Raw genomic sequence first — 26,885 nt, forward strand, 5'->3', positions numbered from 1 at the left:
TCCCCAGTGTAAGGTAAGGAGTCAATACAACGGCCCAAGAATGCTATGGCCAAGGCGATGGCGCATCCTCTGCCTGCAGCGTGACGAGAAGGCAGGGAAATGGCACCAGGGATGTGTCTTGCACCTGCTGCTGCCAGTGACCATCTGGTTTTTGGAGGGTATCTTTTGCCCCTTATGGGGATTTAAAAAATAAAAAAATAAAAAAAAAGACTTTCTTGGTTTCTGGCTTGGCATTAGGTAGTAGTCCCCAGGTCTCAGTGCCCCTGGGTAGGTGTCAGAACTTGGAGATTACCTGATCATGTGTGTTTTGACTATAGTTGCATCTATATTACAGAAATTTCATATTCGAATAACCTAAAGCTATGATGTGGATGTCTCCCAAGCACAATGCTTGTCTCAGAAACATTTTCTTCAGGGCACAGTAACCACAATAAAACTAAAATCTTTGTTTTAGATAGAAACATTACCAACAAATGTTTCCAAAACAGAAGTGCTTGAAGTGAAAAAAAATTACATTTATGGCCATCATAATATTATGATTTTTGAAAACTTTTAGGCTCTGTACACACACTTCTTTTCACCTCCCTGGAAGTTTTCAAACTACTAGGGACCTCTTGGTATCACTTCAGAGTTTGCCTTTAGAAATGTTAGAAAAAAACATTTCTGTGATTAGGGAAGGTTTATAGTCACGCCCCTACTCTCCCAAACCCCCCCCCCCCCACTAAATTTGTATAATCATGTCTGCTGTCAGTGTCTTTTTAAACACTTGGTGATTCTGTCAGCAAAACATTCGCCAATAAAGGCATGGCTTTATTGCTTAAAAACATCTAATATATTAAACATGCATAAACCTTTCACTTTAAATCCACACAATCTGTGAATGAGCTCTTTTAAGAATATAGGTTGTATTTTCTTTTCTTTTCTTTTGGCCACACCCTGTGGCTTGTGGGATCTTAGTTCCCGGAGCAGGGATTGAACCTGGGCCCTTGCCAGTGAGAGTGTGGAGTCCTAACCATTGGACCACCAGGGAATTCCCTAGGTGGTATTTTCTTCACCATAGTGTTCACAATAAGGTGGTCAATTTTTACAAAATTAAAATCATTAATACCAAAAGGCAGATCAATTAAAGTTTATAATAGTAAAAATATTAAGGCAAGTGTCTCCTATTTCAACTAAAGGCCAAAACAAGCTACTGGTGAAATTAAGGCATAATAACAGAATAAATAAAAGACACTACTGCTCTAAGTATCACATAGGTAAAACTTTGGCATTCATGGCTCCAGGTCACTTCATCCACTGACTAGATCTTTTAGAAAATACCATAACTTTACAACATAGGTAACATTTCTAATTATGCTAGTGCATTACATGTACTGTTCCCTTTCAGGATCAGGAAGGAAATCTCTCTTAAACACAGTGCATTTCAATTGACAAATATATATTTGTCTGAAAACAATGGATAGACTTAGGTACTAGACTTCATGAAGGTGAAATAAGCCGCTGGTTGCCACTAGTGAATGAAGGGGCTCCAGCTGCCGGCTACTGTTTGTTTTTGGCAAAGAGTAAATGGCAGAAACTTAGCATTTCCAGATATAGCGTACAGAGCTGTGGAAGGCACCTCAGAAACTATAGAGCTAAAGGATTTGGAATCTTATTGAAAGCCTTAGGGCCAAGAACGTCTACATTCCTTGAAATTGAAGACGATTATCCCAACTGTATTTAAAAAAAGAAAGAAGTGGAAAGGAGGAGAAGGAGGGGAGAAGGGAAAGAAAAATAATGCTTTTTGGAGCCCTTGGGGGAATTAAACCAGAGCACATACATAAAAGTGTCCAGCAAGGTTACCAAGATGTATTAGGGGCTCAATGTTAGACAAATTTGAGTACAGTATTGGGAATTTTATTGGGCGAAATACGTTTATTTTAGGTTAATTATGTCATTAGTTTTGTCAGCACCTGTAGTTTCTAGGAATTAGAGATAACACCCGAAATGAGTTCAATTATCAAGTGAAATAAACACTGACCAATCAAATTCACCAATGTTACAAACCTAGCAGGATTTCTTGTTGTTGGGGCTGTAATTCCCCAAGTCTGGGCTATTTAGCTCAGCTGGTGGATAAACATCATGGATCACAGCCCTGTACAAGTCAAGCTTTATAAAGAGAAAGACATTGAAATGCTAAGATTATGCACCATATCCCTATCCCCTGATGGACATCACACAAACAAGCTTGTTGGTCACAAGAGGGATTGCATAAAAGGGTACAGTCAGCTTAAGGCAAACACATCTTAATTTCTTGAAAAATTCAAAGCATATCTACAAAGTCATGTCATGTCACATATAAGAAACAAGTTGCTCAAAAACACGTTTTTCAAGTCTAGATTTCTTCATTAAGGGAACGGATTTCCTTGTTGTGACCGAAGTGTTTGATTTCCAAACGTTAAAAAAATAACTAAATAGAACACAACTTCATAACTGAGGTTTCTGAGATGATAAGAATCAGTTAATTTTACTTTAATTACTTTAGATTTTTCTAGCAAAGAGTAAGGGGAAAAAACTGCAAAAGAAAACCAAGACTATTCAGGTACTGTATTCAAATATAGATGATAAAGATGGGGGTCAGCATGAAAATAATAAATATCTGTTACATGCATTATCTGAACTCATTTTAACATTATGGGAATTTCTAAATTTGGAAGCTCAAAAAACATTTTAAACTGAGTCATCAGTTATTTCTAAATGCTTTGTAATAAATTTTAAATGAAAGAAATTAAATATTCTACTGAGTCCATAGACAGATGAATGGATAAAGAAGATGTGGTACATATATACAATGGAATATTACTCAGCCATAAAAGGGAACGAAATTGGGTCATTTGTAGAGTCCTGGATGGACCTAGAGACTGTCATACAGAGTGAAGTAAGTCGAAAGAGGAAAACAAATATCGTATATTAACGCATACATGTGGAATCTAGAAAAATGGTACAGACGAACCTGTTTGCAAGGCAGAAATAGAGACACAGACATAGAGAACAAACGTATGGACACCAAAGGGGTAAGGGGGGTGGGGTGGGATGAACTGGGAGATTGGGATTGACATTTATACACTAATATGTATAAAACAGATAACTAATGAGAACTCTACACAGGGAACTCTACTCAATGCTCTATGGTGACCTAAATGGGAAGGAAAGCCAAAAAAGAGGGGATATAGGTATACACATAGCTGATTCACTTCACTGTACAGCAGAAACACAACATTGTAAAGTAACTATACCCCAATTAAAAATAAATATTCTACTGATGCAAGGCACTACTATTACAAATTCATTCCCACTGTGTCAGCCAACCTGCGTCAGAAAAATAACTCTTTGTACAAGATTCACCATTCCCTGCAGAACATACAAAAAGACTTTTTGTTCATTTTCTAGTATTCTTCTCTTTCTTCATAAAAACAGCAAAATCTCTCTGCAATTTGTTCTTCTCCAGTAAGAGTTCTATGGGAATTGTTGCAAGTGGGCAGCACCCTTCTCTCCCTCACCTGTGTTAGCTCTGCACTGTGTGACTTTGTTCCCATCTATCTACTAAGCTTTGCTTATTGGAAAAAAGTAGATTCATGACATCCATTGCAATATATTAAAAGCACTTCACACAGTTTGGCAGCACATTAGAAATTCTGAGCATTTCAACTCTAACAAGAATAGACACATTTCTCAATTCTGTGACACAGAAAGTGGACACCAACATGTGTAATGCACCAAAGATCTAAACCTTAAAGGATCTAAATTAAAATAAAAATTAAATGCCTGTACATAATTCTAACTAAGCAATTGTACTTAGAGAAAATCTAAAGCTGTCTTTAAAATCTGTTTTCAGTTTTACAGTAACATTTCTTCATGGGCAGATCATAACAGCATTAGGATTATTTCTATAAAGGTGGTCAGTTATACTTAAGTTGTATTTATGCCCCCAGTGATCTCTGCCTTAATTTGCACTGTGAAAAATAAACAGCTGTATCTTGCCCTTCTGGACAGTCAATAGGTTTTATTTACATTGCTTTGAGAAAAGGAGACAAAAGACATCCCTTTACAACTGTCTTCCAGCAATCTCAGTTTGGAGGAGAATATATAACACAAATTTTTATACATGAGGAAACATATAAATCTCTCTGTATATCAATACAAAAACGTATAAATAAGTAGACAAATAAAGTGGCTAGGAAGTCTCTTGAAGTCCAAATTTATAAACTGACCACCAGACCCAGAACTTAGATCTGTAACGGAAAAAAAAAAATCATTATTAGCCTGAAAAAAAATTCAAACACCACTCTCACGAACATGGAAAAAATTAAACAGAAAATAGAAAACAATAATCACCGGAAAACCTGTGTCTTGTAAAGATTTCTTGCCATCAGAAGATGCAGAAACATTTTTCCCCCTGGTGCAAATGCAAACGTTTCTCAAGCACCCCCAGTTTCTTCCCCGCTTTTTCCCCCAGGCGCCGGTGTAGACGGCCGGTGTGGACTTTTTTCCAGAGATGAGAATTCGAAATTTGTACTTTACCGGGAGCGGGTGCACTTTTCCCCCCGGCCCCCCTTTCCTCTGCCTCCAAGATGGTAGGAAAGTTGTCGTTTCGGAGGGCAGAGGAGCTGCTCTCTGGTGTTATGTCCTCGCAGTGCCTGTAGTGGTGCTGTAGGAGGCTGCTGCCTCTTCTTGTGCAGCTCCGGCAGCCCTGCCTTCTTGGCTGGAGAGTATATTCAGGGATTTCCCCTTAATAATCACCGACCCTGGGAGCACTTTTTAGTTTCCAAAATAAAAATATGATCCTCACCCCTCTTGCTTGACAGGGAAAGGCTCTTGCCGGAGCCCAGGGGGGAGCAGTAGCAGCGGCGGCCGAGCTTCCTAGTCCATTGCCAGCGCCTCTCACTCTGATCTGTCAGACCAGCCGAGGGAAAAGGGGGGAAGGAGAAAAAAAAAAAAGCAGCTGAAAGGTAAGCAGAGGCGGCCCCAGGCCCGGCCCACATCCCCGGGCTCCCGTAGGGCGGCGGGCTGGGCCGCGCAGGCTGGGCGGGCGGCGAGCGCGCTTACGTGAGGCCGGGGATTCGCCGGCCCGCGCCAGGCCCCGGGCAGAGAATGAAAGGGTGAGAGGGGCCGGCGCCGGGGTGGCGGGGGCTGGGGACTCGGGGGCCTGGGGGGCGCCCACGGTTGACGACGGCAGGCCGCCGGGCGGGGGTGCAGCCGGGGCCGGAGCGGGGCGAGCGGCGCGGCCTGCGCGGGCCGGGGTGGGGGTGGGGGCGCCGGTTAGGCCTCGGGCCGGCGGGCGCCGCAGCGGCCGCGCCCTGCCCCCGCACCCCGGGCCTCCCCGCGCTCCTTCGGGTCTCCCGGGGCCTCCGGGCGGGACGGCGGCGCTGCTGGGCCGAATCTTGCGCGGGGCCCCGGAAGGCTCCCCCGCGGGGCGGCAGGCCCGGGCGGCCGGGACCGGGGCGTCAGGGCCTAGGAGCGGGGAATGGGCGCCCAGCCGCCCCCCTCCCCCGCTCTCTCGCCGACGCCCCCCACCCCCGATTCCGGTAATAGTTGAATTTATTTCTCCCCCTCCTCTGCGCTCCGGGCGGTCAGGCCGGGGCGGGGCGGGCGGCCTGGCGGGCGTGGGGTGGGGTGAAGGGGTGGTGAAGAGTCAGGTGCAGCCGCGGCCCGGAAAGTTTCCTTTTAGGCCCGAATTGGGGGCTGGTCTCCTTTCGGGGAGCCCCGGTCCTAGCGCTCGCGACCCCCGAGGGCGTGGGGGAGAGCACTCGGCTATTTTGAAACTCTTTGCCAGTTCCTGTCCGTGGAAGGTACTCCGCCCCTGCACCCCTCGCCCGCTCCCCGGCGAGCCCTTCCAGGGCTGCAGACTCCAGCCCCTTCCCCGGGAGCCCCCCGGCTGGGGAGAGGGCCCGCTCGGCCCGTTTGCAAAAGTTTTCCAGGGATTTGTCTTAGCTTATTAGTGACTGGGCTTGTTGCAGTGGGAAGGGAGGAGGTAAATTCAGGTGGTATTTCTACGGGGCAGGCTTTCCTAATCGCTTTTTTAGCCCTCACCCCGGAAACCGGGGGTGTTATGTTCAGATTGAGCACCCACCCCCCTCCCATCCCTGGCTCCTTTGGGTCTCGAGCCCCCTTTTCTGGATAGCCTTGCTGAGGGAAAGAGGTAGGGAGCGGTGAGGAGCCTGTCAGTGAGAGGGGGCTGGATGTCTCGAGCAGCCCCCAGATGGAGGAGTTTCCTGTCCTATTTGGTCAATGTCCGGGAAAACAAGCGCGGGGACGGGACCCAAGAGGGAGACCCAGGTTCTCAGGACGGACCCTGCTGGGAAGCATTAAGAATGAGGAGGGAGTGGAGGTGGGCAGGGCAGCTCCTGAAACAAAGTCTGCAGTTTAAGGATCAGTCGTTTATTTATTCTGATAACAGCTATTTGGATTTCTGTGATACTCTTAGGTTCGACCCTAGAAATAGAAAAATGGGCATTTTAAGGAAACTTGTTATTGCCACAACTCAGAAGGGTCTGTGGAAGAGTCCTCGGGGGACAGAACATAGCTGACACGGTGTGGTTTGAGTATGGGTTTTTTTTTTTCTCTCTATGTTTAAACGGATCCAATTTTAGCTATATTTTGGTGCCGTGAGTTTTGAAAGTTAAAAAAAAAAAAAAGAAAAATCGAAAACTTAAATTTCCAAATCTAGATTTCCTGGTTTTCGGGGATGGGATGTTTCCTGTGGCTACACTTAACCTCCTGGTGTTCTTTAGTGTGGAAGTCGAAATGTTAATGTGCCCTGCCCCCCACTCCCAGCCCCCAGCGTGGGCATGTTTGGAGAGGTGATTTTTCCTCTTTCATTCGCCCTTTTCTTCCCAGCTTTTTTTTTAGCAGACCTAGGACAGGAGGTTGTGTGTAGGTATGTGTATCCTGCCTGGTAGTAGGCTGGAGTTGGCTGGCAGAGGTGTTCCACATTCTGACTGCTCATCCCTCCTCCCCCACCCACCCAGAACACTGTTACCCAGGGACAAGGTGGTACTTGCAGAGGGCAAGGGGTAACCCAGGACTTGGTCAGTGCTGACTTCTGTTAGGCGTGGAAGTGAGATTCCTTCTGTGATTCTTAGTAAGTGTGGCTTCTTTTCCTTTTGTCTGCCTAAAATAAAACTCCTTCTGTTTCTCCACAATGACAGCCATCCAGCCATTTAGTATTTTACTTAAGAAAGGCTTGATATTTGAGATTGTATGGATTTCTTACAAAAATGCAAATTACATTTAATGGTTGTTTAACTTTATTGATTAATTGAAATTGCTTATTGATTTTGATGTTTTCATATACTGTGTACCCAAAATTATTACTTCTGTTATAGCTTGTCCTTATTTTTGGAGCATATTGGATGGAAGAAATCAGTCTATGAGTCTCTTAGGACATTTTAAGGTTTCAAAAAATCTCTTTGCCTCATAATTTGATATTTTTAAGGTATATTGTTGGCATCATATTCCCAGACTTCCAAAATCTGTATATGAACAAATCCCAAAAGTTTTGAACTCCCCGGCCTACACATCTTTCCTGCTCTAATCACCCCATGGGCTACTTTATTTTTGAAGGAATGGTGGTTTTCAAATACATTGTATGTGAAACTAAGAAAAGACTTTCAAGGCAAAATTGAATGAATTTTAAGTTGCTAAGGTAATATACTTTTTCACTGTTAAATATTTAGTTTCAAAAACAGATGTTTAATTTTCATTTATAAGTCTGAAGTAATCGTTTTCTTTCCTCCAAAAGATTGTGTAAGGAAATTTGTATACCCTACCCCAACCATTTTTCTCAGTGAGTAATGTTAGTACTATTTTTAGAGAAATGAAATTATAGTTTAGATGGATTTAAAAATTTCCAAGTCAGAGCACCCAAAATTAAACATGTCATTTCAAAAAAAAATGCTGATCCATTCATTCTTACCTGAAATGTTTCCCCAGGGTTAGTAGCTCTCACTATCCAGCTTTGGAACAGTAGTTATTGATAATGAGAGGTATTTGTATGTGAATACAGTTAACAGCAATATTCCGAGACAGGTAGCACTCCGTGTCTCCCCACACACACCTGGTAACTTGTAAACAATGGATGAATTGGTGAGACTGGGGTGGAGGCAGCAAATTGTCCCCAGTGGAGCTACTCCACTGCCTATACAATGGTGTCCCATCCAAGTCCATTTAACTTATGCTAATGCGACTCTGTGCTTTGCAAAACAAACAGCAGTGGAGTCTCCTCCCCACTTCCTTTAGGTATGAGTTTATTCCAGAACCCTGACTGTAATGGCTGGTCCTGGCTTTTTGGGGACACTTGCAGAGTTACTTTTGATCAACTTAAAATGAAAACCTTAGGTCTCCCTTTTTTCCCCTCCTTGCACTTAAGATGCCAGGCTACTTGGTTCTGATTCTTTCCCAGAATGTGACTTGGTTTTAAGACAGCTTTTTGGTTGCATTTTATTTGTAGCATAGTATCCTGCCGTCAGCCGTATTTGGGCTGGGCCTTGGGTTCTGATCCCAGTTCTTCCACTGGGCAGGTTCTCAGCCTTTATCTATAGAACAGAAATAACTTCTTTTTGTTGTAAAGATTAGATGAGATAGCCCATGTGCTTGGCACCTAATTCCCCTAGCCTACTCTACTTTTCTATTAGCACCGTCTATACTATTTCTCGTCTGTTTGCTTTTTTTCTGACTAAAGGTAATATTTGCTCATATTCATCCCATTCAGGAGATAACCATTGTTAACATTTTGTTGTGTGTGTGTGTTTTTCCCTATTTTGTGATTGTATGTGCATACTGCATAATTTCAGGATCTTCCATTTAACAGTGTTGTATAGTTTTGTATTGCTTAAAAGCTTGGGCTGTGGAGACAAATTGGCTTTGAATTCTACCTATGTAACTTGGGTAAATTACTCTCATTAAGTCTCAGTTTATTCATCTGTGAAAGGGGGTGATAATAACACCTTTTTCATAGGGTTGCTGTGATGATTAAATGAGGAATTGCACATAAAGCCTTTAGAGTGGTGCCTGGCGTGTGACCTTTATATAATATTTTCCTTTAAAGATTTTTTAATATTCTCAATGTGAATTTTTCACTGTGAATGAGTGCTTGACTCAGCATATATTAATACTAATACGTATTTGAGTACAGATACAATATAATAATTACTTTCATGGGGCAAATAAATATTTTTGTGCCAGTAAAAATCAGCAGTATATTCATAGAAAGTTTCAGTAGCTTGATGTTAGCCTCATCTCTGTCGTTGAGCTCTGAGTTGGTTAATGTAAAGGAGTGGTAAGTACACCAGTGGGCAGAGAAGGTGGGTTTACTTCTAGCTCCTTTTAAACTCTAGAAGTTATCTGCTTGCAGCTGTGTGTGTTGCATGGCTTTGAAGGGCTGAGTAGTCTGTGGCTTTGGTAGGCTCACCTTGGGAGGGTAGGATGTTTATCTGAGGTGGTGGGTAGGATTTGCTGAAGCCAGTGGTGTTTCATTCATTTAACAGATTAGCTTCTTTAGTGGTAGCCCTGGGCCTTGTAATAAAAAGACACATTGTCTGCCCTTGAGGAGTTTTTAGTCTAGTGGAGAAGAAAAATAAAGCTGACATTTACATCTTTGAATGGTGAGGGGTAGTTTAGCCTGGAGGAAGGAAACCTACTTATTCTGGCCTAGGGGCAAGCAGTTAGCATTTTCCGGGGGGGATTTCTGCCCTGAGCGAATGGGAGGAGTTAGAAAGGCATTCCAGGAGGTGGGACCTGCAAGTACTAATAAATGCCTAAGGACAAAGGAGTATTCTGTATTGCAAATTGTAGGAATTGGAGGAGTAGGAATCTATAATGGGAGAGGGAGTGGTCAGCCTGACCAGGTCCTAAGGAGTTTGTACTTAGGCCAAGGGATTTGGATTCATTTTACATTTATGTAGGCCTTTGGCCAAATAAATTATTTGCATTTTAGAAGATTTGAATTGTACAAAAAGTGGAACGAAGGAGGGCAAGCGAGACAGCTGCTGAGAAGAGATTGAAGGTTTGGACTAACGAGGTGGCAGTGGAGATGGAGAGAAGTCAGTGGAGAGGCTGTTACGGAGGTAAAAAGCGGTCTTCATAGGTTGACGGGATGTAGATTTGGGAACCATCCTCGTATAGGTAACAGCTGAAGTTGTAGAATTAGAAAAATTTGGTTTAGTCAGTGGTTCTTAGTGTTTTTGGGGAATCTGATGATCTTTCTGGCCCCTTCTCCAGTAAAATGCATTTATGCCTATTCACAGTTTTATACATTTGCTTGAAACTTGGAATAATCTAATCTTGGGGTAGATGTAGAGCAGACATTAAAATGAAAGCCTGTAAAAATGTTTTGTCTGACATTCACTCTTTGTGTGTGAGTTTATCATTGACACGTTATAGATGAGGAAACAGATTTGTAAAACAACTTGCTCAAGGTCACGCATCTTGTATTTCAACAGTTTAAATGAGCTGCTGACATGGAAAAGATTTTGTGGGAAAATTTGGATTTTTGTCTTTGAAAAATTGGAAGATCTGGAACCCTTGGGTCCACGCGCGCCTGTGTGTTTTAATCGTGCCAACTTGTTGGAACTGGTTTGAGTCTGCTGCCTTTAGATAAGCAAAGTTTGCCAAAGTCTGGCCATGGCCCACCCCTGTGGCCCATGTAGGCATTTCATCTTGGATCCCTATAAAACAAGATTAAGAGCATCTTGGGGAACATTGACATTTAAGTCTGGGGTCAAGAGAAGCCATGACTGAGCGGCCAGAAAGAGAGTTTTCGAGAAAGAGAAAGTGTCAGGTGCCGCAGAGAGGTCAAGTGAGATAAGGATGGAAAGGTGGACCTGGAATTTAGCAACAAAGAGGCCATTGGTTTCAGATTTCTTAGAACAAAAGAACTTTGAGGACTGTAACTACAACTTAATTTTTCTTTCTTCTTGTCCTGCAATATAGGGTTTCTGTAACAATTGAGAGTGACTGTGGCATGGATAGAAACTCAGAAAGCATTTGTTGTAAAGGATTGTTAACTGGAGCTAATAAATGCTGTAACCCAATCAGACACTGCTCATTCTGCTAGTATTGTCATCCTAAGAACACCAGAACACCAGGAATATAGATGTTCTGTAGAATGTAGAAGATAATTTAATATTAGATTTTTAATATGGATTATAGAAAACAGGTCTCAGTGGATTCTGTTACCCTAGCCTCAAGAAGGTGGGAGGACCTGACTTAACCGAGAATTATGTTGTACCATTCAGAAAACCAGCAGCAGCTGGAAACTGCATTTCAGCCCTGCAGGTCTTTGATTAAAATAATACCAATAAACTACTACTTACTGCTTCTAATAGTACTTAACATTAAGTGATTAGTATGTGCTAGGTACCATGCACATGAAATACCTAATTTAATTCTCCTAAGTGACTCAATGAGGTACATACTATTGTAAATCCTTTCTTTACAACTGAGAAAACTGAAACCTAAATAACTTGCCCAAGGTCAGACACCCAGTAATTAGCAGAGCCAGATTGAAGCACCATCTCTGATGCCCACTAAAGCCAGTAAGTGCTCTCAACTGCTGCATGAGCTATCCTTACCTTTCTAGTAAATTAGGTAAAGAATTCGACTAGCATAAAGGCCATTTTAATTAAAATTCACAGTGCAAACTTATTTGTACAATGCTGTTTGAGCACAGTGTTTGGCACATAATAGACATTCAATAAGCAATTTATTTTTAAATATTCTAGTTTGAACTTCATGTTGAATATTGTTTATATTTTGGGGTGATAGGCAGTTTTTCTCACTGATCTTTCTCTTTGAATCACATCAGTTGATAGATTTTTATCATTTCTGTTTGAACTTCATGTTGAAGTTTGAACTTCATGTTGAATATTGTTTATATTTTGGGGTGATAGACAGTTTTTCTCACTGATCTTTCTCTTTGAATCACATCAGTTCATAGATTTTTATCATTTCTGAGTCTAATTTTACTACTTTTCACATTGATATGTGGGATATTGCTGGTTTTTAAAAAAATCAATAATAATAATAATCTGTTTAGTATCGCATTTTTATGCTCCATGAAGTTGAATTAAAATTCATTTCAAAAAAAGCTTAAAGTAGGGGGGACATGCTTTTTAAGACTTTATATGATCTGGGATAAGTAAAAATTCTTTTCGTTTGTATTAAATATATTAGAAAACTAACATTCTGAGAATTTAGGTTCATGTTGGATTAGAAAAAATTGTAAGGTATGTTGTAGGTCCAGGCTCTTAAAAGGGGGTAGAATATAAAATTACAGATGGCAATTAGGGGAAAATGCTGTGGCAGTGAAATGAACGTGCTTCTGAAACTTGAGACTCAAAAGAACAGTAATGACACGCAGAGATTCCACATGGAGGTGATACAGTGGCAGTCCCAAAGAGAATAATGTTCAAATTTTTGCAAATTGGTTTATGGTTGCTGTTAGAAGACCGAAAGGGCTGTAGGTTGCTTTTGTTAAAAGCTTATCTTTGGAGAAATGTCTATTTAGGTCTTCTGCCCATTTTTGGATTGGGTTGTTTGTTTTTTTGTTATTGAGCTGCATGAGCTGCTTGTAAATTTTGGAGATTAATCCTTTGTCAGTTGCTTCATTTGCAAATATTTTCTCCCATTCTGAGGGTTGTCTTTTGGTCTTGTTTATGGTTTCCTTTGCTGTGCAAAAGCTTTAAGTTTCACTAGGTCCCATTTGTTTGTTTTTATTTCCATTTCTCTAGGAGGTGGGTCAGAAAGGATCTTGCTGTGATTTATGTCATAGAGTGTTCTGCCTATGTTTTCCTCTAAGAGTATTATAGTGTCTGGCCTTACATTTAGGTCTTTAATCCATTTTGAGTTTATTTTTGTGTATGGTGTTAGGGAGTGTACTAATTTCATACTTTTACATGTACCTGTCCAGTTTTTCCCAGCACCACTTATTGAAGAGGCTCTTTTCTCCACTGTATATTCTTGCCTCCTTTATCAAAGATAAGGTGACCATATGTGCGTGGGTTTATCTCTGGGCTTTCTATGCTGTTCCATTGATCTATATTTCTGTTTTTGTGCCAGTACCATACTGTCTTGATTACTGTAGCTTTATAGTATAGTCTGAAGTCAGGGAGCCTGATTCCTCCAACTCCATTTTTCATTCTCAAGATTGCTTTGGTTATTCGGAGTCTTGTGTTTCCATACAAATTGTGAATTTATTTGTTCTAGTTCTGTAAAAAATGCCAGTGGTAGTTTGATAGGGATTGTATTGGATCTGTAGATTGCTTTGGGTAGTAGAGTCTTTTTCACAATGTTGATTCTTCCAATCCAAGAACATGGTATATCTCTCCATCTATTTGTATCATCTTTAATTTCTTTCATCAGTGTCTTATAATTTTCTGCATACAGGTGTTTTGTCTCCACAAGAGGGAAGAGATATGGGAACATATGTATATGTATAACTGATTCACTTTGTTATAAAGCAGAAACCTAACACACCACTGTAAAGCAATTATACTCCAATAAAGATGTTAAAAAAAAAAAGAAATATGAACAGGTACTTCAGGAAAAAAAAAAGCTTATCTTTCTTACTTTTCTCCCTGCTAATGTCTTATTCCTCCGTTTTTGCAGAAGAAAGAAACTGTGGAAAGGAATTTATTTTTCATTAAACTCAGCATGTAATATCAAGAAGGATTTTTTTGTGTTGTTTTACACCTACCCATATTTCCTTCTCTTGAATTTCAGTATATGGATATGTTTGCTGTGAAAGTATTCTTTCTGTGGGTCTATTCTCGGTAATAAGTTATTTTTGCTTTTTTGGTAATAATAAGAGTGTATATTCTACTGCTGCTCTTAAGTGCTTAATTACCTTAATTCTCTTCTTTAAGGGAACATAGATCTGTTTGTATTCTAATTCTAAACAAGTTATTTCCACAGCGGAATATAGTATGTACTATAGCTGTGATACATTTAGTCTGGTTACGATTTTTTTTTTAGTGATATTCATCGTGTATTAAAAGGTAGAGCTTAGGTATAGTTCTAAGTGGATTAGTCAGTGGGATTGTATTTAAATATTAGGGTCTGTAAGCCATTTGATTAAGATCATGTGGACTTTATAAATTATATGTTTCATCTCTTATTTTATCTTACAATGAATGTCAATGAGTGAAGGCCATGTGAACTTCATCTTTGGTGGAGTAGGGGTAAAGAACTTAAGTGGTGGGAGGCTAGACGTAAAAAATGAAAAATATATAGTTTTTTTTTTCTTCCCCTGAGATCTACCTTAGCGCTTTTGTGATGATTTCTTCTTTAATTTAAAAGGAAAAACCTGTTAATGTAGAGAAGACCAGATGAATAGTTTCCAGTTTACAGACAAAGTGATTTTTTTTTGGCCATGCCATGCGGCATGCAGGATCTTAGTTCTCCAACCAGGGGTCGAACCAGTGCCTCCTGCATTGGGAGTGCAGTCTTAACCACTGGACTGCCAGGGAAGTCCCTATAGACAAAGTGGTTTTGATATTAAATAATACTCATTAAGAAGGAAGTTAGATTTCAAAGTAGAGGGCCATTGTCCCCCAACATTCTTTCCTTTTATGGTATATAAAGTGAGTTTGAATACATTAAGGAATTGAAAATATAAGTATAAAGATTAAATTGGGCTTAAAAATTTTTTTTATTAATTTAATTTATTTTTGGCTGCATTGGGTCTTTGTTGCTACGTGCAAGCTTTCTCTAGTTGCGGCGAGCAGCTATACTCTTCTTCGTTGTGGTGCACAGGCTTCTCACTGTGGTGGCTTCCCTTGTTGCTGAGCATGGGCTCTAGGCACTCGGGCTCAGTAGTTGCTCTAGGGCATGCGGACTTCAGTGGTTGTAGCTGTCGGGCTCTAGAGCGCAGGCTCAGTAGTTGTGGCTCAGTGGCTTAGTTGCTCCGCGGCATGTGGGATCTTCCTGGACCAGGGATGGAACCTGTGTCCCCTGCATTAGCAGGTGGATTCTTAACCACTGCGCCACCAGGGAAGTCCCTGAATTGGGCTTTTAAAAGAGGGATTTGAAAATGGAGAACAGGTAGGTGATTGTTCAAAAAGGAGATGGAAAATTGGCTTTTAGTAGGACTTTAATACGTTAAAAATCAAAGAAATATTAATAGAAAAAAAATAACAGGTAGATGTAAAAAAAACTAAGGTTGAAGAGAAGTTGTTTATAAGATTGCAATTAAACACCCATTTGTAATGGCATAGAGGTCATTAGCAAGAGCTTTAGCACCTTGTGGCAAATGCTGAAAGAGGGCAGTTGGATAGATTAATGAATTCTTAGAGTTAGGAGGAAGTTGAATAGGTAGATTTTAATTCAGAAGATGTTGGAGGTAGGAGTTTATTAATTAATTAATTTATTTTTGCTGTGTTGGGTCTTCGTTTCTGTGTGAGGGCTTTCTCTAGTTGTGGCAAGCGGGGCCATTCTTCATCGTGGCGCGTGGGCCTCTCACTACTATCGCGGCCTCTCTTGTTGCGGAGCACAGGCTCCAGACACGCAGGCTCAGTAGCTGTGGCTCACGGGCCCAGTTACTCCGCGGCATGTGGGATCCTCCCAGACCAGGGCTTGAACCTGTGTCCCCTGCATTAGCAGGCAAATTCTCAAACACTGCCACCAGGGAAGCCCCTTACATTGTTTTAAAAAACATTATTTGCCAGATAGACATTGGGTAGCAAATTATGTGAATCTATTTGATGAAACGTTTGGTGTTACCTCAGATGTACTGCAATATTCAAAAAATTTAAAGCTTCTAAATTATACTTTCTCTTGGTATATGGCTATGGCTATTAGAAATTATTGTGTAGACTGTCTGAAGTACCAATTTAGTGATTTTTAAAAATTAATTATTGGTGGGTGAATCTAGTAACCTGTTTTGGGTAGACAACCTAGAATTGAGGTACTACAGAAGCTATTATGTAGGCAGCATGTACTTATTGAGCAGCTATTAACTTCTGGGCACTATGCTAAGCTCTGGGATATAATGATGAACAGAAAGCTGTTTATCCCTCTAGGAGCTTATTTCCTAAGACGGAAAACAACGGAAGAACAGGCAATTAAAGTAGAATGTGATAAGGGTTAAAACAGGGAAATGCACAGAGTACCTCAGAGGAGCATGTAACTAACTCAGCCTTAGGGAATCTGCATGTGGTGACAACTGAGCTGTGTTCTGAGGCTAGGGCTGGCTGGAGGAGGGGGCACAAAGAGGAAGACATCCATTGCTCTGGACAGAGGGCCTATCCTTGGGCTTAGTGAGACCAGAGGCGCCTGGGTGCTCAGAGCTCTGGGTGAAGTCCTCCAGTTATTCACGTCCTTTCTATTGAGTGCCTCTCATTGCATAGATTATAATCTTTTCAGGGAAAAAATTATGTCTTTTACTATTAATATCCTCTATAGCTTCTCCGAAAATGATGGACTTGCCATCAGTGTTTAATAAATAAATACTTGTCATTAAAGCTAGAATCACATGGATTTGACATAGTGAAAATGAATCAAGTTTAGTAACTTCTTTAATAACATGTTGATTCTTTAAAATAAACAGAAAATAACGTAAGGAATATGTTTGTTGTAAAACTTAGATAATTTGTTTTATGATTTTGATTTTATTTTGGTACATTTTACTATACAGAATTTTAAAAGATACTTCTGGTTAATGATGTCAGAATACTGACATCTCTGTTGTCTAAACCAACTAAAAAGAATAAGGAGAATGAGAAACAGAAGAAACTAAAAAAAAACCTTGTAATCAGAATATATGATAACTAAAAAAAAACCTTGTAATCAGAATATATGAATTAGTGCTATTTAAGTGCAGTGGGAATGGAACCAGGGCAAGAGAGGATGCAAGGAGAGGATGATTTCCTCTGTAGAACTCAAGCAAAGTGGGGGAAGCAGCTTCCTCCCAAGTAGGTGACACACCATGAGGACGAAACTAGTGATCCCCTTACTAGGAATGTCAAAGTTGGTATATACATTGTGCTCCCTGAGTGGCAGGAGAGGTGGGGTTGAATAACAAACCGTAGAGTCGTACTATTTTTGCAAGAAGTTGAGAGTAGAGGAGAAACTGGCAGCATGCAGCCATATAGCTGCTGATCTGGTCAACTGAACAGAAATAAAGCCTAAATTATCATCCCCTAATCTATGCCATGTGGGCCCCTGCGAGTTGGGGAGACTAATCCAACATTGAGTCAAGCCTTAAGGGAGGAGTGTTGGAGATGATCATTTTCAGAAAGAACAGAGAAAGTGAAAATTATGAATAAATAGTTCCTTATGCTGGGAGGTGGTGTGCAGAGTTGGGGGCGAGACATGACTCCTCTGAAACAGGAGTTTAAAGATGAGATACAAAAGCTCAAGAAATAAATAAGATATAAGAGTGAGCTCAGGGAACCAGGGTATGAAATAAAAGAGGAAAATATAGTCATTGTAGAAATGAAGGTCACTTTCAAAGCAACACATATACACTATAGCTGATGATAATGGAGGTGAGCTTGAGAAATTTGAACAATCCAAAATGGAAAAAGTAAAAATAAAGACTAGAGGGCTTCCCTGGTGGCTCAGTGGTTGAGAGTCCGCCTGCCGATGCAGGGGACACGGGTTCGTGCCCCAGTCCGGGAAGATCCCACATGCCGCGGAGTGGCTGGGCCCGTGAGCCATGGCCGTCTGGAGACTGTGCTTCTCAACGGGAGAGGCCACAACAGTGAGAGGCCCGCATACTGCAAATAAATAAACGAAAAATAAAGACTAGAGACAGACAGATATGGAAGACAGTAAATCTAGCATACCAATAATTGGTACCCCTGAAGGATACAATAGAATAAATGAAGTAGAAAAAAAAATTCAAGATACTAAGGAAGAGTTTCCCACAATAAAAGACGAAATTCTAGAATGGCTTCTAGTATTTAAATATAGAGACTTAAAAAAATTTTTTTTTTAATTTTTGGCCACACCACGTGGCTTACGGGATCTTAATACCCTGACCAGGGATTGAACCCTGGCCCCGGCAGTGAGAGTGCTGAGTCCTAACCACTGGATCGCCAGGGAATTCCCATAAAGACTTTTATTGTTAGGTTAAAGTGGGGGGAAAAAAATCAAACCTCCAATAAAAGAGGCTGGCCTCAGGCTTTTTCATTCTAGGAGACATGGAAAAAAATTATACAAAGTCAATAGACAGAAAAGAAAAAAATATCCAAGACTTATGTCCAGGCAAGCTATAGTTTAAGTATAATTTCAGTTGACATATATTTTTAAACAAAAACCATGGCTTATTTTCCATAAGTCAGTCCTTGGTGGGGAATGTGGAAAAGGGAGGTAAATATTTTATCAACTATTGAATCAAGAGATGAATTGAAAACGAAGTTGAAAGAGTAGTGATTAGCATCGAATAATTTTAAATGTAGGACAAACATTAAAATGTCATAAGCTATAGCAATGTAGAAATAATAATCTAAGGAAGAAACACTGAGTTGGAATGGGTAGGTAGTTAACAAAAACGGAAATTTTTCTCATTCATAACATGAGATTAATCACAATAATGCTAAATATACTAATTTTCTTAGTTTGGAGTAAAGAAATGTTATTTAAAGGACACAGACTATAAATCTTCTAAGAAAATAGACTGTATAGTGAAATATGTAATAAAAAGATAGAATTGAAAACTAAAAACAATACAAAAAATAAGGTAATAAAATTAAGATGAAACATTTGTCATGTAAGTAAATACAAAATTATTAATTCGATGAACTCATTTATTAAAAGAAAATGACTCAGATTGGAGCAAAAAAGTCAAACCTGTTAAGAGATGCATCTAAAAATGGGACCAACAAATAATAATTTAGTAAATATTTTAGGCTTTGTGGTACAACTACTGGTTCTACTGTTACAGCATGAAAGCAGTCATATACAACGTGTAAATGAATGAACAGGACAGCCTTCCAATAAAACTTTATTTACAAAAACAGGCAGTGGGCCAAATTTGTCTTATAAGCCAGTGTTTGCTGACCTGTGATCTAAAAGAGTGCCTCAGAAAACCTGAGAGTAAAATGATGGGTAAAGACTTAACCAGCAAGTTCACATCCAAAAAAATGGAGTCCAGGTATTAGTGTCAGACAAGGTTGAATTCAAGACAAAAAGCATCAATTGAGTTATATTTCCTAATGATAAAGAGTGACAGTCTAGTGATCATGAATCTCTGTATCAAATAATACAGCTTTAAAATTTATAAAATAAATACAAGGAGAAACAAATAAGAAGATAGTAGGAGATTTTGATTCATCTCTTCCAGCTCTTGGTAGATAAAGAAAGCAAACGAAATAAGTAATAACATAGTGAATGTTAATAGCATGATATATGATACAACTAACAACATACCCTGGAAACAACGAATACTCTTTCCCAGGAATATCTGTTAGTCCCCAAATAAAAACTCAGTCAAATCCAAAATCAGAAATATATGCAGATTATGCTCCTTCTTTTTCTTTTTTCCTTGTGAATTTGTTTTTATTAGGATATAGGGGATGGGTTGAGAAATATCTCCGTGGGTCATGCCCCACCAGGGAAGTGTCCATTCTGATCTTCCTGGGATAGCTTTTAGAACTTTTCCTTAGAGCTGCTCTTCTTGCTGCCAGCAGACTCTAAAGGTCCACGGCTGAGTGGCTGCTCCTTGGAAGAGAATTTCCTCTTTTTCTTGGGGGCACTCTTGTTTCTGACTTCAGGGTCACTAACTGGTTCCTCTTTGGGGAACGATTTCTTCCTCTTGGGAAGACTTCCACTGCTAGCTGTCTCTGCAAGGTCACTGCTAACCAGCTTCTTGATTTCTTTTTCTTGGGTTTGGAGAAAGAGATGGGTCTTCCATTCCATTCTCCTGAGGAGCCTACTGGGGCTTTTGCTTTTCTTCATTTGGGGTCTTACACTCCTGGGAGGCAGCCGAGGACTTGCCCAGGGGATGAGTGTGTGCTGCAGTCAGCTCTCTGGGCTCTCAGCAAGGTCTCAGCACCTTTGTCCTTCCTCACACTCCTCTACACTGCTGCTGTTTTCTCAAGATGTGAGGGCAGTTGCAGCCAGCTGTTTCTCTTTTCCTTCTTCAAGTGTTTCTTCTGTTTCTCCAGCTTCCTTGTAATCTCAGCATCTATTCTCTGCCTGAACCATTGCCTCCTTCATGACATCCATTCTTTTGTGGAATCTCTCCAGTCTCATAAGACAGCCGTTCCTCGACTTATTCATGAAGGTTCTCCCCAGATATGCTTGTGGGCACCTCAGAGAAGCAATCAGTTCATGAAGCAGTACTGCATTTGTTTACTAGGTATCTGGAGATGCAGCCTTTGTTCTTGGTAGCTGCTAGGCCAATGAAGGTGGAATGGAAAATAAGTCCATATTTTGGGGTGTTACCCCTTGTCTTCAGAGCTCTGGAAACTTGGTTCCTTTGTTGGGCCCAGAGAATCACTCAGACACCAGTATGCTCCTTATTCTTTTTTATTTTTATTTTTTTGTGGGATCTTAATTCCCTGACCAGGGATTGGACCTGGGCCCCAGGCAGTGGAAGCACGGAGTCCTAACCACTGGACCGCCAGGGAATTCCCAATGCTCCTTATTCTTAACTAGCACTAAAACAAAGGGAAGCATAAAACTCTACCATCTGAAAAAATTAAATAACTCTTGGGTCAAAGGAGAAATAAAAAAATAAAATCCAAATCAACTAGAAAGTATTGATAATCAGAATTCTGTGTATTAGTACCTATGGGATATGATTAAAATAGTACTCAGGAAAATTCGTAGATGTAAACAAATTAGTAAGCAAGAAAAGAATGAAAAGAAAAGAATTCAGCCCAGGAAGTTAACAAAATAATAAAATAAATGGAAAGAAAGCAGAAAGAATGAACAAATATAAAAGCAGAAATTGATGAAGTAGAAAATACATGGAGGTGCTGATAAATCCAAGAGGGTTTTGTTTTGTTTTGTTTTGTTTTGTTTTGTTTTGCTTTTGTTTTTGGGGGGAGGATGTTGGTAAAAATATTCAACAGATAAACTCCTGTTGAAGCCCATCATGAACAAAAGGAGGAAGCACAAATATCACGTATATGTATGGACATACACAGAATACGAGAATGAGTCACAGATATTTAGAAATTTAAACGTAAGAGGTCACATAGCTAAATTGTATGCAGATAAACTTGAAAACCTCCTCTGCAGAAGACACTAGTAGGCCCAGGCAACTTTCTAAGTAACATTATAACTACAATGCTTTTTAACTGTTCAGGAACATAGATTTTATAAATTGTTTTTTAAAATATTATATTAACACCTAATTCTGCCAAAGCACAAAAAAAACCTCTAGACATTCTCAAAATACAAAAATCAGAAATCCTCAATATTAGCAACTGTAACTCAGCCATACGTTAGAAGAATAACGCATGATGACCAAGTTGCTTTCATCCCAGGAGTGTAAGAAGAGTACAGTATCAGGAAATACTAAATAGTAAATTTTTTTTTTGCGGTACACGGGCCCTCCACTGCTGCGGCCTCTCCCGTTGCGGAGCACGCAGGCCCAGCGGCCACGGCTCACGGGATCCTCCTGGACCGGGGCACGAACCCGCACGCCCTGCATCGGCAGGCAGACTCCCAACCACTGCGCCACCAGGGAAGCCCAATACTAAATATTTTTAGTACATACTTTTAAAAGTACAAAAGAGAAAAATGATCATTTCCCTAGAAGCTGGGAAAGAATTCAATAAAAATTAACCATCAATTCTGAGTTTTTTTTTTAAAAAGAAACAACTTTTAATAAAGTAGGAATTTCTTTATACTTCTTTAACATAACACAGAAGTCAGCATTATTGCTGCCATTACTCAAAACAGTTCTCATTTAAAGTTAGGAGTACCAGTGGTTGCTATTATTAACATTGTTCCAGTAGTTCTAGCCAATGCAAATAGGAAAAAAGAAGATGCATAAACATTGGAAAGAAAGGGGGAATCATCAATCTTGATAGATATGATGCCATCTAGATAGAATATGTCAGTAAAAAGTGAACATTAACCCTTCATATGATTTATAAAACATTCTCATACATATATAGGCTACTTTTTTCATACTAGCAGTTACTTTTTTCAGTCACTTATTTCCAGCCTATTTATTTCCTGAAGTTCATGTAGATTTACTTGGACTAATTCATGAAAGATTTATGTTTGCCAGGTGGATGAGCAGGCCAAAGATGGTGTAAAAATGAAACAGCATGGGTTTGCTTTGAAATAATTTCCTGTCCTGAACATCCAGACCTTCGGGGCAGCTAAATTTAAATTTTTAGTCCAACTTTTCTTCCTTGCCTCCTGATAAAGTGAAAAGGGAAAGCTCTTATTTTTGTTTTACATTGATGTGTGATTAGGTTTACTCAGTAACAAATGTGATTTTTATTAACCAGGCTAATGTTTCAGTTTTTTTTTTTTTTGCTAAAGTAAGTGTAATGCTTCTCAAAGGTAATACAGATTCTCTCCCTTTATCATCAGCAGGTAAAATGTAGTAATAATAAGAACATTTATGAGTAATAACTTCTATTTCTTCAGTGCTTAACTTATACAAGGCATGGTACTTCGCGTGTTGCGTGCTTTGTATCATCGGATCCTTAGAGCAACCTGATAACATAGCTACTAATATTATCCCTATTTTACAGATGAGAAAACTGAGGTTAAATCATTTGTTCAAGGTGAATACTGTAGTTACCTTGGCAGATAAACAGACTTGAGCAGACTTATCTTCTGACTCTTCAAGGATTTATGTATCTTGTCATTCACTGGTATAAGGAGTTTCATATTTAGTTTTGGAAGTGACAGAGTGTTTCTTGAGTTTCTCTGTAGCTGGTATCTAAGCTGTTCATCAGCTGTCTGGGTGACTTCTGGAATGTGGAGAAGGTGGGTTAGACCAGTGGTCCCCACCCTTTTTGGCACCCGGGACCAGTTTCGTGGAAGACAGTTTTTCTACGGACCGGTGGGGTGGTGGGGGTGATAGTTCAGGTGGTCATGTGGGCGATGGGGAGCGATGGGGAGTGGCAGATGCAGCATCGCTTGCTCCCCGGCTGCCCACCTGGTGGGCCGCGGGTTCCGTCACGGGTCCACGGCCTGGGGGTTGGGGATCCCTGGGTTAGACCACAGCAGCCCCCTATGTCCTGATGTGACAGGTTAGTTGTTTCAGCTTCATTGCAGACTATATGGTGTTATGGTACATAAATGTTACTGCTGGACCTTTTGTGTGTAGAGAGATAGTGACTATTGTGTGATTGCTTCCTTCTGTTTTCTTAAACCTCCGAAGACTCATAAGCCATGATAATTATACTATAGCACAGTGTGCTGCAGGGCACTCAACTGAGTGGTGGAAATGTGGTGAACAGTCTTTGGACTCAAGAAATTTACAGTCTGGATGGGATAGGTAGGGGGGAATATTAGAGGGAAAATGACTTTTTAAAACAGGAATTTGTTCTTTTTTTTGTAGTTTATAGAAACATTTGTTATAAGCTGCTAAATATTTTGCCAACATATCAAAAAATGTAGAAGTTCTGGGGGAAGTTTTGGGTCTACGAGCTCATTCCATTGTCATTTTAAAGAGACCTGGGTTCTGAAAATAGGCATAGCATGCAACCATCAGTAGTGAAAAAAGTGACTTGCCACCTTATGACATTAGTTTGGTGGAAGAGCCCTGCTGCTTTGAGTTATTTACAAAACTTAACCAAAGCAAAAATTATTTAGTTCAATTTGGAGTGGTAGGGCAACTTAATATTTTATAATGTGTCTTATTATTTGAATTCAATATTGGGATGTTGGATTACAATGAAGAATCCATCCTGTTAGGAAGGGTGATATCCTAGTATTTTACTTCCCAGATGAGCAAACTTTGCTTATTTCTCTTTGTTAACTAGGCCTTTTGATATTTTTGTAGACAATCTGCTTCATCTTGATTCTGCAGCATTCCAAACTGTGGTATCCTTGGGGTTCTCTTAACATTGCTATGGTGCAGAAGATTTAAAATCAGGTATGGCTGTGGGGCAGAAGTCCCTCAGTGAAATTCTCAACTTAAATCTGCATTATACTCTCTGATTTATCATTTGGGTTTCTTTTTTTGTGGTGGTCTTTTAGCTGATGTTCACAAGGAATAGAGTCACGTGATGTATGAAGGGAAACATATACACTTCTCTGAGGTTGACAATAAGCCCTTGTGCTCATATAGCCCCAAACTGTGCAAGCAGCGGCGACTCAACGGCTACGCTTTCTGTATCAGACACGTTCTGGAGGACAAGACTGCCCCCTTCAAGCAATGTGAATATGTGGCCAAGTATAATAGCCAGCGCTGCACCAACCCCATCCCTAAATCAGAGGACCGCAGGTAAGCGCTGACAGTGGAAAGCAATCTTTGATTATTAATTAGTAGGCTTGGGAGTTGGGTTTTTTTGTTTGTTTGTGTTTTGATATGATGAACTTAAATGTTGAGTTCTGGGGGTAATCTAAGTAAACTTTAGAATGGTTCTAAAGATGAGTGATGGCAATATTTAAGAAATGGAGTAGTAACTTTGGGGAATTATTTGAAAAGTATGTTTGTTTTCTTCTTTTTTACTTAATAGACTTTCTAGGATTATTTTAAAAAAAAATTTTTTTTTGCTTGAAGTCTTGGCACTGATGTGTTTGGTTTGCAGCCTTAGAAAGTATTTCCTGATTTCTCTACTTAGAATTTCATCAGCCAAAGTGAGAGAAATTATAGGAACTACTTAGGTGTTATAATTAATGATAATAATTTTAGAGTTTTTAAATCTTTGTTTGAAAGGTAGCAAATGGTATGTACTTATTGAAAAAGAATTATTCAAAAGAATGATTACTTGAATCATTCAGATTTACTTCCTCTCAGACTTCTTTTGGTTAAAAAGGGTTCCATATAGACTATATTTACTATAATTTAGAAACTGTATTTTCATAGTAAAGTAGGCTTTTTGACTAGGATTATGAATTTATATTTTTCTGAGTTAAATAAAATGTGGAGGTGTTTTTAAAGGAGTCTTATGCTGATTATTCATCTTTCATATTCTTAGGAAAATTTATATGATTTCACATGTAATCTCTTTTTTTATGTCTCTTTATTCTCAGTTCTCCAGAAACCATGCTGATCATTGTAGGATATTACAGAGAGATGCATGCTTATTTTCCTAAAAGTTTCAAATACTTGTTATCTTTAGGTAGAAATTTGAACTTTTTACTTCTGTCTTTAAAAAATACATATACAACCTTTATTTTTGTTCCTATATATAAGCGAATGTCACCTACGTAAATTGGTTGAAAAGGAATCATGTATTTTATATGTCATGGTGAGCAACTTTTAAACTTTTAGGGTGAAATAAATAATTTGTGTTGATAAATATCCCACCAAAATGAGTACAGTATAATGTGGTGATTTGGGAATACTCCCATAGAATTTCTAATGAGCACTTTAGGCTTCAGATTACAATACCTGAAAGTTAGAAACAGCTGTTTAGTGAGGAAAGGAATAAAATTTTAATCTCAGGTGAGAAAGGTACCAAGGTATTAGGCTAAGCATGTCTGTCCAGTTGGTTTTAGCTGACTGAAAATAATTTCTTACTGCTGCCCTTTTCTAACTTGAAGAATGGATGGACTTGGATTAACTTTTTTACTTCAAGATCCATTATAATCACATTTCTATAATTTTGTCTTAAATTTAGTTTATCACACACAGTTGCAATTTTTGTCAACCTTGGATTTTTTTTATTTCAGTCGAAGCAAGTGTTATCTTAATAGCTAACAGCAAGAAGTAAAGTGAGAGTCACTCTGAATTTCTCCAAAATATTAATTCTCTGAAGCATACATCTTCACCTTTATATTTGAAGTAATTTTCTTTTTTTAGAACAAGAAGGGAAAGGACTTTTGTGTTGCTGTGTCAAGAGAAACTAGGCTTAATAAATGCTAAGTTATACATTTTTTCAGAATTGGTCCAAAATCACATGAACACAAATGCTATGAATACTTTTCTTGTTGTAGGGTTGATTGAAAACAGATTAAAGTAGACATTAGTAGGAGGTAATATTTTACCTCGAGAAACCCAGATTGAATTCATGTAATAATATGTTTAAACCTGTGTATAAATATAATAGTTATAACTGTACTATATGATACAATGTAGAAAAGATTAATATTCTTTTGAAAATAAGCTTTTATCATTGTTAAGGCAGTTACTCCTTGGATACTTAGGGATTTGACATGGTTTTATGTATAGTTTTAGAAAACAAATTCCCAAGGACTTTCAATTGACAGAATTATCTGGTTGGTAGTCAGCTAGAGGAAGCTTCTTAATATCTGGTGTGTAACTTAACCTGGTGTGTATTATAAGTGCTAACTTATGGGATTCCGTCTTTTCGATAGAATAGTGTTACGTTCGGTAGAAGTACTGGTATAATTGAAAAGTCCATTTTCTAATATACAGTGGGAAGCTAAGGCCCATTACTGTAGCCTTGATAGCTTAGAGATAAATGGGTATATTAAGTTGGTTATTTTATATAGTATTTTAAATTTAAGTTTGGTATAATTTTATATATATATTTATTTAATGGTATATATTTACCAAGAAATTTTCTTGTTTCCTATATTTACTCTTTTCTAAAACAACTTAAGATATAATTCACATACCATACAAGTCACGCATTTGAAGTGTACAATTCAGTATTTGTTAGTTTATTTACAGGAGTGTGCAACTATCAACACAGTCTAATTTTACATTTTCATCCCCTCAAAACAACCCATTTGCAGTCAGTCCCCTGTATTCTTTTAGACTGGAAATTCATATTTGCATTACTTTAAATGCTGTT

At 39.3% G+C, this 26,885-nt stretch overlaps 1 protein-coding gene across 3 annotated transcripts in view; it reads left to right on the forward strand.

Moving 5' to 3' along the window:
- The first annotated feature begins 4,885 nt into the window (after window positions 1-4,885).
- The window catches only part of INO80D (INO80 complex subunit D), a 61,388-nt gene continuing 39,388 nt past the window's right edge, over window positions 4,886-26,885 (forward strand). The window contains exons 1-3 of one of the 3 annotated variants that reach the window (XM_027123278.1): window positions 4,890-4,988; window positions 23,960-24,052; window positions 24,157-24,403. In XM_027123278.1, coding sequence (XP_026979079.1) covers window positions 24,186-24,403 — 218 coding nt within the window. In that variant the 5' untranslated portion in view covers window positions 4,890-4,988; window positions 23,960-24,052; window positions 24,157-24,185. The other 2 variants (XM_027123288.1, XM_027123297.1) reach the window with 2 other exon arrangements.

Source organism: Aethalodelphis obliquidens, unplaced genomic scaffold (genome assembly GCF_003676395.1).
Source record: "Aethalodelphis obliquidens isolate GAN/ISIS:26980383/991018 unplaced genomic scaffold, ASM367639v1 scaffold2, whole genome shotgun sequence".
Taxonomy (NCBI): domain Eukaryota; kingdom Metazoa; phylum Chordata; class Mammalia; order Artiodactyla; family Delphinidae; genus Aethalodelphis; species Aethalodelphis obliquidens.